This window comes from Centruroides vittatus, unplaced genomic scaffold (assembly GCF_030686945.1).
Source record: "Centruroides vittatus isolate TY-2023 unplaced genomic scaffold, ASM3068694v2 contig_347, whole genome shotgun sequence".
In the NCBI taxonomy this organism is placed as follows: domain Eukaryota; kingdom Metazoa; phylum Arthropoda; class Arachnida; order Scorpiones; family Buthidae; genus Centruroides; species Centruroides vittatus.
Window position 1 is genome coordinate 824484 of NW_027122171.1, and position 14230 is coordinate 838713.

Genomic DNA, 14230 nt, shown 5'->3' on the forward strand with positions numbered 1-14230 from the left:
TATAAAAAATATTTTTTTAACTTACTTTGGGCTTAGACATAGCAAATAGTAGCCTTTGAGTTACATGACTTTCACGAGTTCCACAATCCATTTCCGGAGGGCATACAACCAGCATAAAATCATCACGACAACCGCCAAAAGTGATGACACCGGAATAAGGATAACGAGCAATCACTTGCTAAAATATTAATTTAAACTTACATTATAGATTAAATTATTATATAAAATTATATTATAAAATATTAAAAATTAATCTGAATTTCTGTATAAATTACAAAGATTTCATCATTATTATTATTTTTGGTTTCCTTTTAACAGATATCAATAAGTTACCAATAAAATATTACAAAATGTATTGATTTTTGATGATAAATCAATACATATAAATGAAAAATTATAAACCTCAAAATATCTGAGTATTGTGATGCTTTGGATTCATAATCTTTGAACAACTTAATAATATGTGAATTGACCCAAATTTTTATTATTAAAAAAATTTATATAAATATATTAAAAACTACATATATAATTGAGTTTAAATAAAATTAACACAGATTATATATATATACCACACACACACACACACGTCTTCAAAAAGTGTTACCATTTTAAATTATTCCAATTATGTTAATTATTATCCAAGAACATTGTAATGTACAGTACATTAAACATTGGAAAACCATCCAAGTTTCACATTTGCCCATTACAATTTCTGAATGTGTGTGCCTTCTGTCACATGGCACACATCTGAGTGATACTCAAACTTTCTACACTCATTACACCATAACTTTTGTCACTCCTTCCACAATGATTGCACAGCTGCTGCAGTGACAAATGATTCTGACTTTGTGAACTGCAGAACACAAAGTATTTCTCTATTGTAGAGTAGAGTTGCCTTTTTTGTTTATGGTGCAGCCTAGAGGTAGTAGATGGTAAGATGTTTGAATATAGACAGGATGTGAAACCTGAACTGTTATTTTATTGACTGTATATAATGCATACTTCTCAGATAATACTTAATATAATTACAGTAATTTATGATGGTAGCATTCATGGAAGACCTTATATATATTTAAATAAAATTAGTTAGGTTTCTGTGTTTAATTTATATTTTTCTTTTTAACATCAAAAATAAGTTTTTTTCCATTTAAAAAATTATGAATAATTTGAGTTAGTTGTTTGCCAAGTTTATATATCATAGAATTAATTTTTGTTTGGTGGTATTAATTACATTAGAAGTCATATGAGAATTCTTATAATCTCCATGTTAGTTTCCCTAGAAATTATAATTTTTATGTATTAAAATTTGACTGACTAATTTTCTTTAATAATAAATATTTCTCACCATAGTAACGTAATCAAGAAGTGCTATGCTATCTTCAGTTACAGCTAACCAAACTGAAATTTGATCACCTGATTTCATCTGCAAAAAGTTTTTCAGTAAGATCATCAACTTTTATCTTTACAAAATATTGTTAATTGATAAAGTTAAATTACATTAATTATTTTATTTTACATAACATACATTAACAAGATCAATTAAAATATTAAATGTTCATATAAAGTTTATTAAATGAATGTTTAATATTTTTCTATACCTTGGCACTAAATAGTTTGGCACCACAGAAAGACCATTTTCGAGCACAGTTGAGGTAAATTCTGACACAATCTAAGACACTTCTTCCTTTTAATAACAGCCACTTTTCTTTAATGATTTCCGATAATTGTCTGTGTAATGAAGAAAGATCAGATATATATATACTTAAACATTTTAACTTATTCAAATAAAAAAAAAGAACATGTTTTACTTTTCATCAATTGCATCTCTGTAACGGTGGGGATAAAACCTTTCAATGACTTGTTGCAGTAACTGTTCAGGACTAGTTGGTTGAAGACCACTTCCTCGAACTTTTTCGCCACAATAATCACCAAATTCTATCTAAAATAATAGAATGTAAAAAATTTTATTTAATAAAAAATAATTGCAAATACATACTGTAGAAACTTGCAAACACTTTTACAAAATATAATAGAAAAATATTTTGTGTTATACTTTGGATTGATATTATGTGTTTCTAAAGAAAATCAGAAGTAATTTTTAGTATAAACTAACAAAAATTTATATAAATTTTTAAAAATAAAACAGAGACAAAGGATGAAAGGGAAATACAAATCAATAGAAATTACAATTTTGTTTTAAAAATTAAATTAACTACTTAAGATGATTAATCAATTAGAATTTCTTTTCAATATTCAAAATTAATATTATTCAATGCAACTTTGTCTATCATACACTATAGCATGAAAAACAGAACTGAAGGATTAATCTCAACCATAACACATTTAAATTACTACTGTTTCAGAAAAGAAAACATCACTCTACACAAAAGTAAATGTAATCAGTTTTTCCATTATAAATCAATTAAAATAAAAACAAGTTATTTCCATAATTACAAAAGTTATCAAAAAATTCAAAAAATGAGTTCATCTGCAGGCTTGAATGCATTTAAAGTAGGTTTTAAGTATAAATAAATAAATGCTTTCTTTATCTAAAAAATTAAAATATAATAAATTTTTCTAATCAAATTCATTGTCAGAATATTAATTAAAAAATTAATAATATCTAAAAAATGAATGTTATATCAGAGAAAATCTTTATTATTATTATTGTTCAGTTTGCCTAAATCCTAAAATATCAGTATACTTTTATGAGAAGGTATTTTATATATATGTTATATATATATTAAAATTACGAAACCAATTTCATTTATTCAGAAGTGAATAATTAAATATGGCCCCTATATCCATGAGTTTGTATTCACAGATTCAACAAATCACAAGTCAAAAATATTTGAAAATGAAAAAGAATGCCAGAAAATTCCAAATAGCAAAATTTGAATTTGATAGTACAGGTATCCCTTGCTTAATACAGTTTTGGGTAATGTGGGATTTGATTAGCGCATGAAATTAATTGCAGTAATCCCTTTATATATGCATCAAAAGTTTTAATTTATGCGGCTTTACCAGCTGTCTTTACTTACCATAAATATCGTATTTTGATTAACGTGATAAGATTGAGAGATTAATTAATCACGTTAATCAAGGGATACCTGTGCTTTAAGTATTCTATGTTTTATCCTATGTACCTCTCTTTCAAGTCTTTTAGTGAAAGAAATCTGTGTGTAGAAAGAAAAAAAATGTTGTTAAAGTGCCAATGCTGACATGTACTTAAAACAGTTGCATTTGTACTGTATGCATAAATTTTTCTCTTGTCATCATTCCCTAAACAATACAGTATAACAACTATTTACATAGGAATTACATTGTATTATGTATTATGAGTAATTAAGAGATGATTTACAGTAGTCATGAGCAATCCATAGCCTCTGAACCACATGTGACCTATGATCTTAATATGTGGCTCCTGGGACTTTGGCAATGTAATATATTACTAGTTTGCATATTATCAGTATATATTATTTTAGTACCTAGTATACTTGAAGTTAAGGACTATGTTAGTGCTGAACAAGTTTAAAGCCTGCAACTCTGAGAAAAAATGTTTGTGGCTCTCATCTAGAAAAAGCTTGCTCATAACTGATGTAAAGTATATGGCAGGACATGCACAGGTTATATGCAGATACTATGCCATTTTATGTGTGACATGAGCATCTACAAATTTTGATATCATGGGGTGTCCCCTGTGAATACTAAGACTTATGTGAAAATGAAAGGGTCAAATTTACTTCTTTGTGAATTTTTTTTGAATTAAATGTATCATAAATAAATTCTTTAGAGACTAGATGTAATATATTTTAATGATGAAAAATGAGTTAGTTATTGCTTTAAGCAATTAAGATTATTATTATTTCATAATAATTTTTATTAATCATAATCATTTATATATTATATCATTGAAAATTTTATAAGCATATATCACCATATACAGTAATGTGTGACTTTAATCAAATGAGGTCAATATTATTTTTTTTTAAAATAAAAACAAAGCTTTTTTGTTTGTTAAAGACTGGCAACAAATGCTGAATCAAACCATTTACAAACACGTTTCCTTATTCTATTGAATTTAAAACACTGTTCTTGTATATGTTAAATGTATAAAAAAAATATAAAACCTGTGCCATGAGTGCTGCAAGTTCCAATGATAATTCTCTACTTAGAGGAAATCTCCCTTGAACAATTTCTTCATTTAGCGTATACACTGTTAATAATCGTTCTTTATCCGTTTCAGCCTTCAAAAGCTGGCGAAAACACAATCTAACACGAAAATAATATTATAATTAATAACGTAACATTTTAAATTAATAAATAATTAAGTCAGAAATGTAAAAGTAATTAAGTGTAATAAATATTTTATGAATTTGATACTGTAAAAACATAATAACTCTAGAAAATTGTAATTATTTTTACCTATTTTTATACATCAATTTAATAACTCTTGTGCTTTCAAATTTTCCCAAGTGTTTCTCACGCAACGCTTGCTCCCATTTCGAAATGACATCACACAACTAAACAGAAATGTTAAGATTATAATTAATTATTTTAAATATTTATAATTGTTAGACATTATTACCTTGGCACAGGTATTAAGGCAATGTTCAAGATTTTTTTCGATCGGATCATCGCTGTAGAGAGCAAATCCGGATTGACTCATGTCTCGAATACCAGCTTCAGCATTTAAGGTATGGATGAATTCTTCAACTGTGGTAGAACCATCAAAACCAACCACCTAATATTAGTATTTAATCACAGATGTTATTTTTATTCAATAATACATAGTCTATAAATAATAAGAACAAAACTTTCTAAAGCTTATTTAATTAATGATTTTATAAGTAATGTTTGAAATTCATTGTAAAATTTTTAACTTCATTTTATTTCACGTGCCATAAAATTTAAACCATAAAAAATTGGTAATAACCGATTTTATATTTTTGCAAAATGAAATATTTTCAATAGAAATTTCTTTTATAAATATCATCATTAATTCTTATTAATTAATATTTTGAAAATAATTTTTTATTGTCATTGTTGTTTAATCAATGGTCAGATGGGCAAAGTAGTTAAGGTATCGGTCTGCCACTCCGAGAGACCCGAGATCAAATCTGGAGAGTTGAAAATCCTAAAAATGTTTTGTCAATCCTAGATATGTCAAGTCCCATCCGTCTAGTTGTTCTCTTTGTGGACCTGGACAAATCTACGATAGATATGAAAAAAGTTCCTCTTAGTACCCACAGGGTGGAAAGATTGACACTTTTATGGGTTAGTTGATCCCATAAAGACAAGACACTGGACTGTGAAAAATCTTGATTTTTTATGTAGATTTGTTGCAACAGTCGACTTAATAGACAATTCAGACTTCTCATAATATTTTTTATTTAAAATCCAAAGTCCAAAATGCATTTCAATTTTAAATAAGAGATATTATAATTAGTCTAAATTGTCTGTTTAGTCAAAAATTCTGACAAATCTATGTAAAAGAAATAGAGTATCCATAAAGATGTCAATGGATTCTACTAGATATGAAGCAAACAACAACAGGATGGAAATTTTATCTATTCAGATATTCTTTCTAAAATTCCAATAAGAAATGTTTACACAATTATGATCGTTACATATTATCAATTATCAGCACAGTGAACTCTGGCATAACTTGGTCAAATTTTTTTTTTTTTTTTAAAAAGTTGTACAGTAGTTTAAAATTTGTCTATGATAGAAAAATTATAAATTAGTGAGCAATTTCAATATCTAGAAATCTTTGCTATATAATGCATTATACTACTGTAGTAAAGACTGTACATTGCTGTATACTGTATTATCATAAAATTTTTTGACCTCATTTCCTATAATAATAAATTCAGCAGGATAACACACTAGCTCAATAAAATGTCCGTATAGAGCCGACGGTAATAAATTACTATACCATATATTCAATCCATTTGTTTCTATGTCGTTGGAGAAAACATGCATTAACTCAGACTTTTGTAAATTCGTACAACCTTTGTCTCCTATTAGTTTGAGCTAGTGAGGATTTACCATAGTATGACAATGTTTGAGATTTAAATAAATAAGAAAATTACTGTTTTCTTATTTATTTAAAATTCTTAATTAAAACTGAAAATACATTTTCTTGTTTGTAAATTTTTAACTTTCTTAACCATTTCTGAAAAACAGTAATTAATGATGCCACATTATTCCAAAATATTACCATTTTGTAAGTCAGATCCCCATGCATTTTAAAGAATTTTCACTTTTCTGAACATTATTTTGAGTTCAATTAATTAGGTCTTCCTTGTTTAGATTGAAAGTAATGACAAATGATGGAAGAAGAGAAAGAAAAAACCATCCTAGCCTTGGAGTCCACAACTAAAGCCATAAAAACTATGAGAAAAGATGGAATGGAAAAAGCAGTAAAAATATTTTGGATCCCAAAAACTACTTTAATAAGATTAATACACAGAAAGTGATGCTGTTTGCATGTTTTGTGGTAAGAGATAGTGCTAAAAGAAACAAATGCTAAGTGGCCACTGTAGTGAACAGTGCACACTGATTGTGTCCACGTATAATGTTCAGGAGCCAATTTTTGCAAATAAGCATTTTCGTTCCTCATTGTATATGTTTAAATAAATCAAAATATGCTATAATTTGTGATTTTCTTTCCTTTTTTCCTATAAAATTCCATTTATATTTTGAGGGATCAAATTAAGAGTAAATTTTCCAAATGTTCATTTTTGACATGGTTTGATAAATTCAAAAATGCTGTTTACAAAAATTTTATAATTGCTTCTAATGAAGAAACTTCTTAAACAACTAATCAAAAGACATTTTGGTGTTAAAAAAAGTTATTAAATAGTTGTAAAATGTTTAGCATAAATAGTTATGAAATTTGCAAAATGGTTCATCACTGATCCATTGCTTATTGGTATTTCAATGATCTGCAAAAGTATGACATCTGCCTTGGGTATCAAGTGGAAACATACTTTAAGCAGCAGCAGATAACTCTATGTTCACTAGACAAAACAGTTCATTCAAACTTTGGTGTACTTATTATATAAATGTCTACTGGGACATTTATATAATAATATTATATAACTTCTACTGGGACATATCGTATCAGTGGGACTATCATATTGGTGTACTTACTCTATAGTTAAAATACTGCAGTTATCACTGTTCTGTAGTAAATATCAATATTATATTAGGTTAAGAATGCATACATTTGCATAGATAAATAAGAAAGCCTAGCTGAAAAATTTTGAGGAAATAAGTATAAATTAACTTCCTTTTTTTTTTTTAAATCTAAATACATATCAATGTTTCTCCTTTGTTACTGACTGATAGAAGGAGTGTAGATTATAGTCGAGACATGACTGTTTAAAGTTCAGTTTATACGAGCATAACCTTAGCTTTCAGTTGCAAGTTACACTTACAATCCATGTATATATCAAACAACATAACAGCTGGCAAACTTACAAAAATATTACACATGTAAGTAGTGTATCTCGACTTTATAAAAAGGAAATTATCTAACTATACAAGAGCTGTAATAAAGGTCTAAAAGAGCCACATGTGGCTTACAAAGCAGATTGACCACCATGGATAAACATCAAGTAAATTTTACCGACACATCTCTTTACATTATGGGTACGTTCGTTGAGTTAAACGAGAATGACATCATTATTCTTGTTTCGTTAGACTTTTCAAACGATTCGTTATAACTAAATGGCTGTTTCTAAAATCAAAGATATGAATGTTGCTAGTGCAGCCTTATCCAAAATATTTTTCTTAGGTTGCTTCGGATGGACAGTTATTTCAATCATTTCACCTTTTAATTCACAATTTAAACACTCAAGTAGATCTAGAAACATCGATATTGTCAGGCGCCATTTTCTTAACGAAGTAAACTAACTCTTTCCTTCGTGAGCTTTGTTAGAGTTTCGTTCGATACGTCACACGGAGCATGCGCACTAAGCGAGACTACTACTTTTCGAACAATTCGTTACTAATGCGTTTAACTCGTTCGACTTAATGAACATACCCTATATTGGAATCTCATATATAGAATAATTACAAAATATTAATATTTATATTACCGGATGAGTTTTTCAATTTACATTACTTTCTTCCATTATATTTTAAATTAATTGTAGCCAATTTAAACTGAATTAAAAATTATTTATTTTAAAAATGATTGCAGGTATGCTTAAAATTAATAACTGATATATTTAATATAAATATACACTTTACACTAAATACTCATTGTTTATTTAGTATAATAATCATTTATAGATGTATCTTTACTTTTTAGATTATTTCCTGATATTATATCTTGTTTAATAATTATATTTGTTTTGATACCTTATTGTATTTTTTGTCTTATAAGATATACAATTGTATTTGATGCATCATATTTTTACATTGATATTTTTTTGGGGAAAAAAATAGTATTCACAGTATAAGATACATCCTAATTTTCAGATAAATTTTAGGTACAGAAAAATGCATCTTATAAGGAGAAAAGTATATCTTCTTTGATATTTACAAGTGTCAAAACATGTTTAATTTGATGATTAGTTTTGAATTGTTATGGTAACATTTACATCTGAGGTAATCTTTATCATTACCATAAAGATTATCTCATACGTACAGTACAATATCCTCATGGAATTGGATGTGAAACTGTTAAAATCGGTATTGCATATGAGACTCGTAAGTTGTATACAATACCATACATACAACTGGTCAATGGTAATGAATGGACAACTTAGAGGTCTCGTATGCAACATCATATATATAACTTTAGAGTCATTACAAATTTCTCGCTGCACAATAACTTTTTGGACAGTCTGTACTAGTTATTACTGAATTTAACCCTTTAGATCTTTCTAATATTGAAATTAAACATGACATTTCACTAAAATATTATGTAAGGTCTTATTAAATGAAAGTAAAGCAAAAGCCCAGAAAAATACACTAACACTGCATTACATGCTAAGGTTTGCTGTTAGCATGCTAGGCCTGGACTTGCACAGGAAAAATTAAATATCTTCACTAAAGATCAAATTCTGAAAGAATTACTAATGTAATATAAAAAGTTCTATTTATTGGTAAAGCCTATATATGTACTGTACAATTCAATAATGCTAGAAAATCTTTGTAAAATAAAAAAAATACTTTATCAAATCAAAACAAATATGTACAAAACCTTCCCAACAATTTGGGAACTTAGAATTAAGTTAGTTCTAATTTGATTTTTCTCCGTACAACCCACAAGAAAGATAGGAATCAATTCCATCAAAAAAATACAATGAATCTTACAAATTTGACTATGCATCACCAAAACTCTGTTACTGTACCTGGAACTGGAACTGGAAATCTCTCGTCAATCACTTGATTCTTAGCACTACTTCGTTCAAATCTGTTTCACCTCATCTGAGTTGTCTCTTCATCTCTTTTTTATGTGGCAGGTGTGAAGACATTACAACGTATCCACCCACTTGCACTATTTACATACTTACACAGTAACACTTTATTTATTCTAGTAGTCAGTTTTTTTCGCATGACATCTCTCTCACAATTTTTATAATACTTTTTCCATATTGTCCAGTAACAATTTGGGAGTGGGAGATCATTCTTTTAACTGCCTGTGGAAGTCTCCCACCCCGGAGATGTCATTTTGGGATGACAACATAATTTTTCTGTCCACAGTCATCGTAAGGTGAGTTTTTAACTTTACGAATTTCTGTCCGGAGAGGTGCAGTAGTTTATCCTTAACAAAATAAAACACCCCAGAATAGAATAACAAACTAAAAATAATCTCCAAACAAAATAGAACTGTTCAGAATCAACTCCTTAGAACTATATAAATATTCCTTTCAGATTAATTGTTATATCAAAATTTAAATGACTTAAAGAAAAGCCATTACTGATATGAAATTTATTATTTAATATTCATTTGATAAAGTATTTTTTATTTCTTCTTTAAGGTAATATCAGAGTTTCAAAATAAACAATTAGGCATGTTAACACAAAGTGCAGAAACAGTCCTTATTTTTAAGATATCAATATTTTGTAATTTATATTTAAGTGAAAATCAAAATAGAATTAATATTCTGTATCATTTTGGCATTGCATGATTCAATTATATAAAGTATTAATTTTGTACTTCTAATTCTTACTTAAATTTATGAAGAATTGGAAAATGTATAATTCAGTTTCCTAATAATTATCAAATAATTGTGATAGGAATTAATATTTTATCAAATGTATTTAATATTTAAAAAAAAATTAATTTAGTGTTTTTATAACAGTTATTTATAATACATGATATAAATTATTTTAACTTTTTACAGTATATTTAAATGGATATTATTATTTATATCTGGTAAGTACCAGATATAAATAATAATGAGAGACTATACTTTAAATATCAAAAATAGTTTTGTTCTAATCAATTTTCACAATCTAAAAAATCACTTTATTTGTAAATTTTTATTAAGATAAAAATATACAACTTTTTATTATATATAGATCACAATAGTATTAGTCAATACCAATATATCAAATCAGATACAGAGTATATGTATATACAGTGAAACTTCTATATAACAAAGTTGCTAAATCCTGAAAAAATTTGCTATAGGGAAATTTTGTTATAGCGAAATTACACTTTTTGGTAAATAAAGTATTATTTTGACATAATTTAAATTAATATAAACATAATGTACAGTACAGTAATAACATAATATAAATGTAGTTTTAATTTTAAGTAAATTTACTTTTAAAATGGAAGTTTGACTGTGTATATAAATTTAAATATATAAATACTAGCAGGTAGGTCGGACATTGCTCAGGCAAAAATAACGATAGCGAAGATTAAGATTATTATGTTATAGTCAACCTTACCCGTTTTCACAGAATGCAAGAATTGGGTCCCCCTGTTTCTGGACTAATTAGAAAATTTTTAGATGGGTCTAAAAATATGTTTGATTTCCCGCAAAAATGAAAAAAACTGCATCTACGTCTTGCACGTCGCTTTCTCTTAACACTTCCATTGTTACTTAACACTTCCATCACCAATAGAAGTGTTAAGACTTAATCCTATCCCTCTCCCCCGTGAGGAGGAATTTCAAAAAATCCCTTCTTAGTGTGCGTCCTTGTGACATACCCTAACTGTGTACCAAATTTCAACTTTCAACTCCTAACCATTTGGGCTCTGCGCTGATTATTATTATTATTATTATTAACTCGTCTCAATTATATATATAGATATATATATGTATGTATTTACCAAAAAATATATAAAAACATTTATAATTTGCTGGTAAAATTTTGCATTTTTTATACATAATTAATAATATCAAATATAAAGATCTTTTTTTCTATCAAAGATCAATTCATCTACTCTGTTCACAAGAACTTATTTTTAGTTGCAATATAAGCATTACGTTCGTCATATCATTCATCAAATAAAAAATAGTGCTATTTTATTTTGTATTGCAATATATAGTTGCTATTTATTCAATTGTCACCATCAGTAATTATTAATATATTGGCAACCACATGTATCACCGTGATAACTTGAATCAATCATTAATTTTGTTTTATGGGGGTCTGTTCAAAAAATAAACAAACTTTTTGAATTGGGCAGAAACGGAATTTCCACGTGTCATGATGTTGGCAACAGTACATCTGTGATAACCTACTGAGTAGGCTGCTTTTTTGGATTGTTGATATTTTGTTTTGTTCTCACATTGTTTTTTCAGTAAAGGTGTTTCAGTGTTTGTGGCAATTTTTGCAATGTGTGATTTAAGGGAGCAGCAATGCAACATGAATTATTGAGTGAAACTGGGAAAAACTTTTACAGAAACATTTCAACTTTTGAATCAAAATTATGCAGACAAAAGATCAAACATCACAGTGAGTGGGAAAGGGATCTCCAACACCCAAAAAAGCACGACAGTCTTGATCCAATGTCAAGGTGATGATCACTGTTTTTTATGATTTCAATGGAAATGTGCACTTTAAATTTTTGCCTCAAGGTCAAACAGTCAACCTTCAGTACTATACAAGTGTTTTGAAATGGTTGCATGAAAAAATTCACAAAATGAGACCAGAGCTTTGTCGCAAGACAACTCATGGTTCCTTCACCATGATAACATACCTGCTCACTCAGCCTAGTCAATTTGCCAGTTTTGTGCAAAAAATCAAATCACTGTCCTATCCAGCATCCCTACTCACCAGACCTGGCTCCCTTGTAATTTTTTCTTGTTTCCAAAATTAAAATCAGTACTGAAAGGATGCTGTTTTGACAAGATGCTATTAAAACAAATTTGTCACAAACATTGAAGGGCACTTCAAAAGAACCTTTCCAGGACTGCTTTGTAAAGTGGAAACACCACTAGGATAAGTGTGTGAATAGGGGAGGAGAGTACTTTAAAGGGGACAATGACCAATAATCTGTGACTTGAAAAATAAAAATTAAAAAAAAAATTCTGTTTTTTGAACAGACCTCATATTAACTAATCAAATCTGATGAATATTGATTCCTTTATTCTAATTATAATTCCTTTGCTGTTGAAGTGTTAGTGATATTTTTGTCTTGACACAAGTTAAGAAGCATGTTATTTTCTTAAAAATAATAATCATATTAAGGTCTTTGTGTCAACATAGAAGTAGTAGAATAGTATATTTATTTACCTGGTAACTGTTATTCTGGAAGTGAACTGGAATACTGTGTGGCATGGAGTGGTGAAAAGGATTTTTCAAAAGAATGCTGAGGACCTCGGTGCGAGACGGCTTGCATTCTCTACCACCATTTATCAAGCCCCTTTCGAGAGCTCTCTGACAGAAAATTGCATACTTTCCAGATTCTGTCCTACATTTAAAATTAATTTCATATTTTTTTATTATTAAATTACAATATACGATTGAATTTTTAAATTATTCATTTGTTTTCAAAACAAATCAAACTTACTTTGCATCCATGTTACGTTGTAGGTGGGCTCTTAAATACCACAAGGTGCGATTTTTTGGTAGAAACAAGGAAATAGCTAAAGCTAAAAGTTGCCAACCTTGAACAAAAACAAATGGTAATGGATTAAGTTTACTGTCTGAGGGAGGTGGTCGTTCAGTTGGAGTAACAGATGTAGGAGATGTTTTTTCTCCAATTGAAGCATCACATAAGAAAAGAGATTGTGTGGCACATAATAATAATTGCTGAAATATTAAATATATTTTAGAAAATATCAATATTTAATTATTTAAAAATTATATATTTATAGAAATTATATAATTTACCTAAGAAACTTAAAATTTCATTTACTTTATTTTTTGCAATTCATATAAATATCATAATCAAGCTCATAATATTAGTTTATTGTTTACAGATTTACTTTATTTGCAAATCATTACATAAACTGATTTGAAAATAGAATTTCACTCATTAACACTTCATAATTTAAGAGAATACATTTCATATTAATTAAGCAAACTATTTCATAAACAAACATCTTTGTGCTTAATATTTTTATCATAGTTTTTGAATGTTTTTATCCAAAGAAAACTATTTTTTGGTCTCTTTTTTTTTTTATATAGAAAAAAGACTAATTTTTTAATCATTTTAAAAATGTATTTGAATTCTTTTTTCATTATGAATGCTTTAAGACAGTGTTTTTCAAAGGATCTAATCTGGCAATATTTGGTTTTGTTTGATTAAAAAATTCTGAGTTGATTTGATTTAATCCTTTTGAGGCCATATTCTGTAGAGTGAGTTAAACAGGGAGTTGACAAACTCCAGTTTAAATCTAACTTGGAGTCAGATTACAAGTTACCTGTTTTTCATATTCAGATAAAAATATAATCCTTGGATTTCACTACCCTAGAGTTAATGTTTTAAAACAATCTTGTGTACGAGATTAAATAAGTCTTCTTTCGTAAACAGTGTCTTGATCGGTTGCAAGTAAACGTGTATAAAATACGGCAGAAACACAAATGGATGTTAACACATGTCATAATTTCAACAATTTTGAGAAAGAATTACTACTAGAATTAGTAGGAAAGCATAAGCAAAACTAAGAATTCATTCTAGAGGTGTCTTAATATTTCTTCTTGAATGTTGTGGTTGAAGATTTTCACCAAATCAACATAATAAACATCTTATTGTATCCTTTTTTATATGGTATTGAGTAATAAATTCATCTTCATTCAATTGTTC

General features: G+C 27.8%; 1 protein-coding gene across 1 annotated transcript in view; it reads right to left on the reverse strand.

The window, feature by feature from the left end:
* Nucleotides 1-14230, reverse strand: part of LOC136974299 (uncharacterized protein CG43867-like) — a 68068-nt gene that overhangs the window by 1032 nt on the left and 52806 nt on the right. Inside the window, exons 21-29 of the mRNA XM_067269137.1 lie at nucleotides 12992-13233; nucleotides 12715-12892; nucleotides 4589-4744; nucleotides 4426-4523; nucleotides 4131-4272; nucleotides 1809-1939; nucleotides 1599-1728; nucleotides 1346-1423; nucleotides 26-178 (exon numbers count right to left, since the gene is read on the reverse strand). Coding sequence (XP_067125238.1) covers nucleotides 26-178; nucleotides 1346-1423; nucleotides 1599-1728; nucleotides 1809-1939; nucleotides 4131-4272; nucleotides 4426-4523; nucleotides 4589-4744; nucleotides 12715-12892; nucleotides 12992-13233 — 1308 coding nt within the window. The remainder of the gene's footprint in view (nucleotides 1-25; nucleotides 179-1345; nucleotides 1424-1598; nucleotides 1729-1808; nucleotides 1940-4130; nucleotides 4273-4425; nucleotides 4524-4588; nucleotides 4745-12714; nucleotides 12893-12991; nucleotides 13234-14230) is intronic.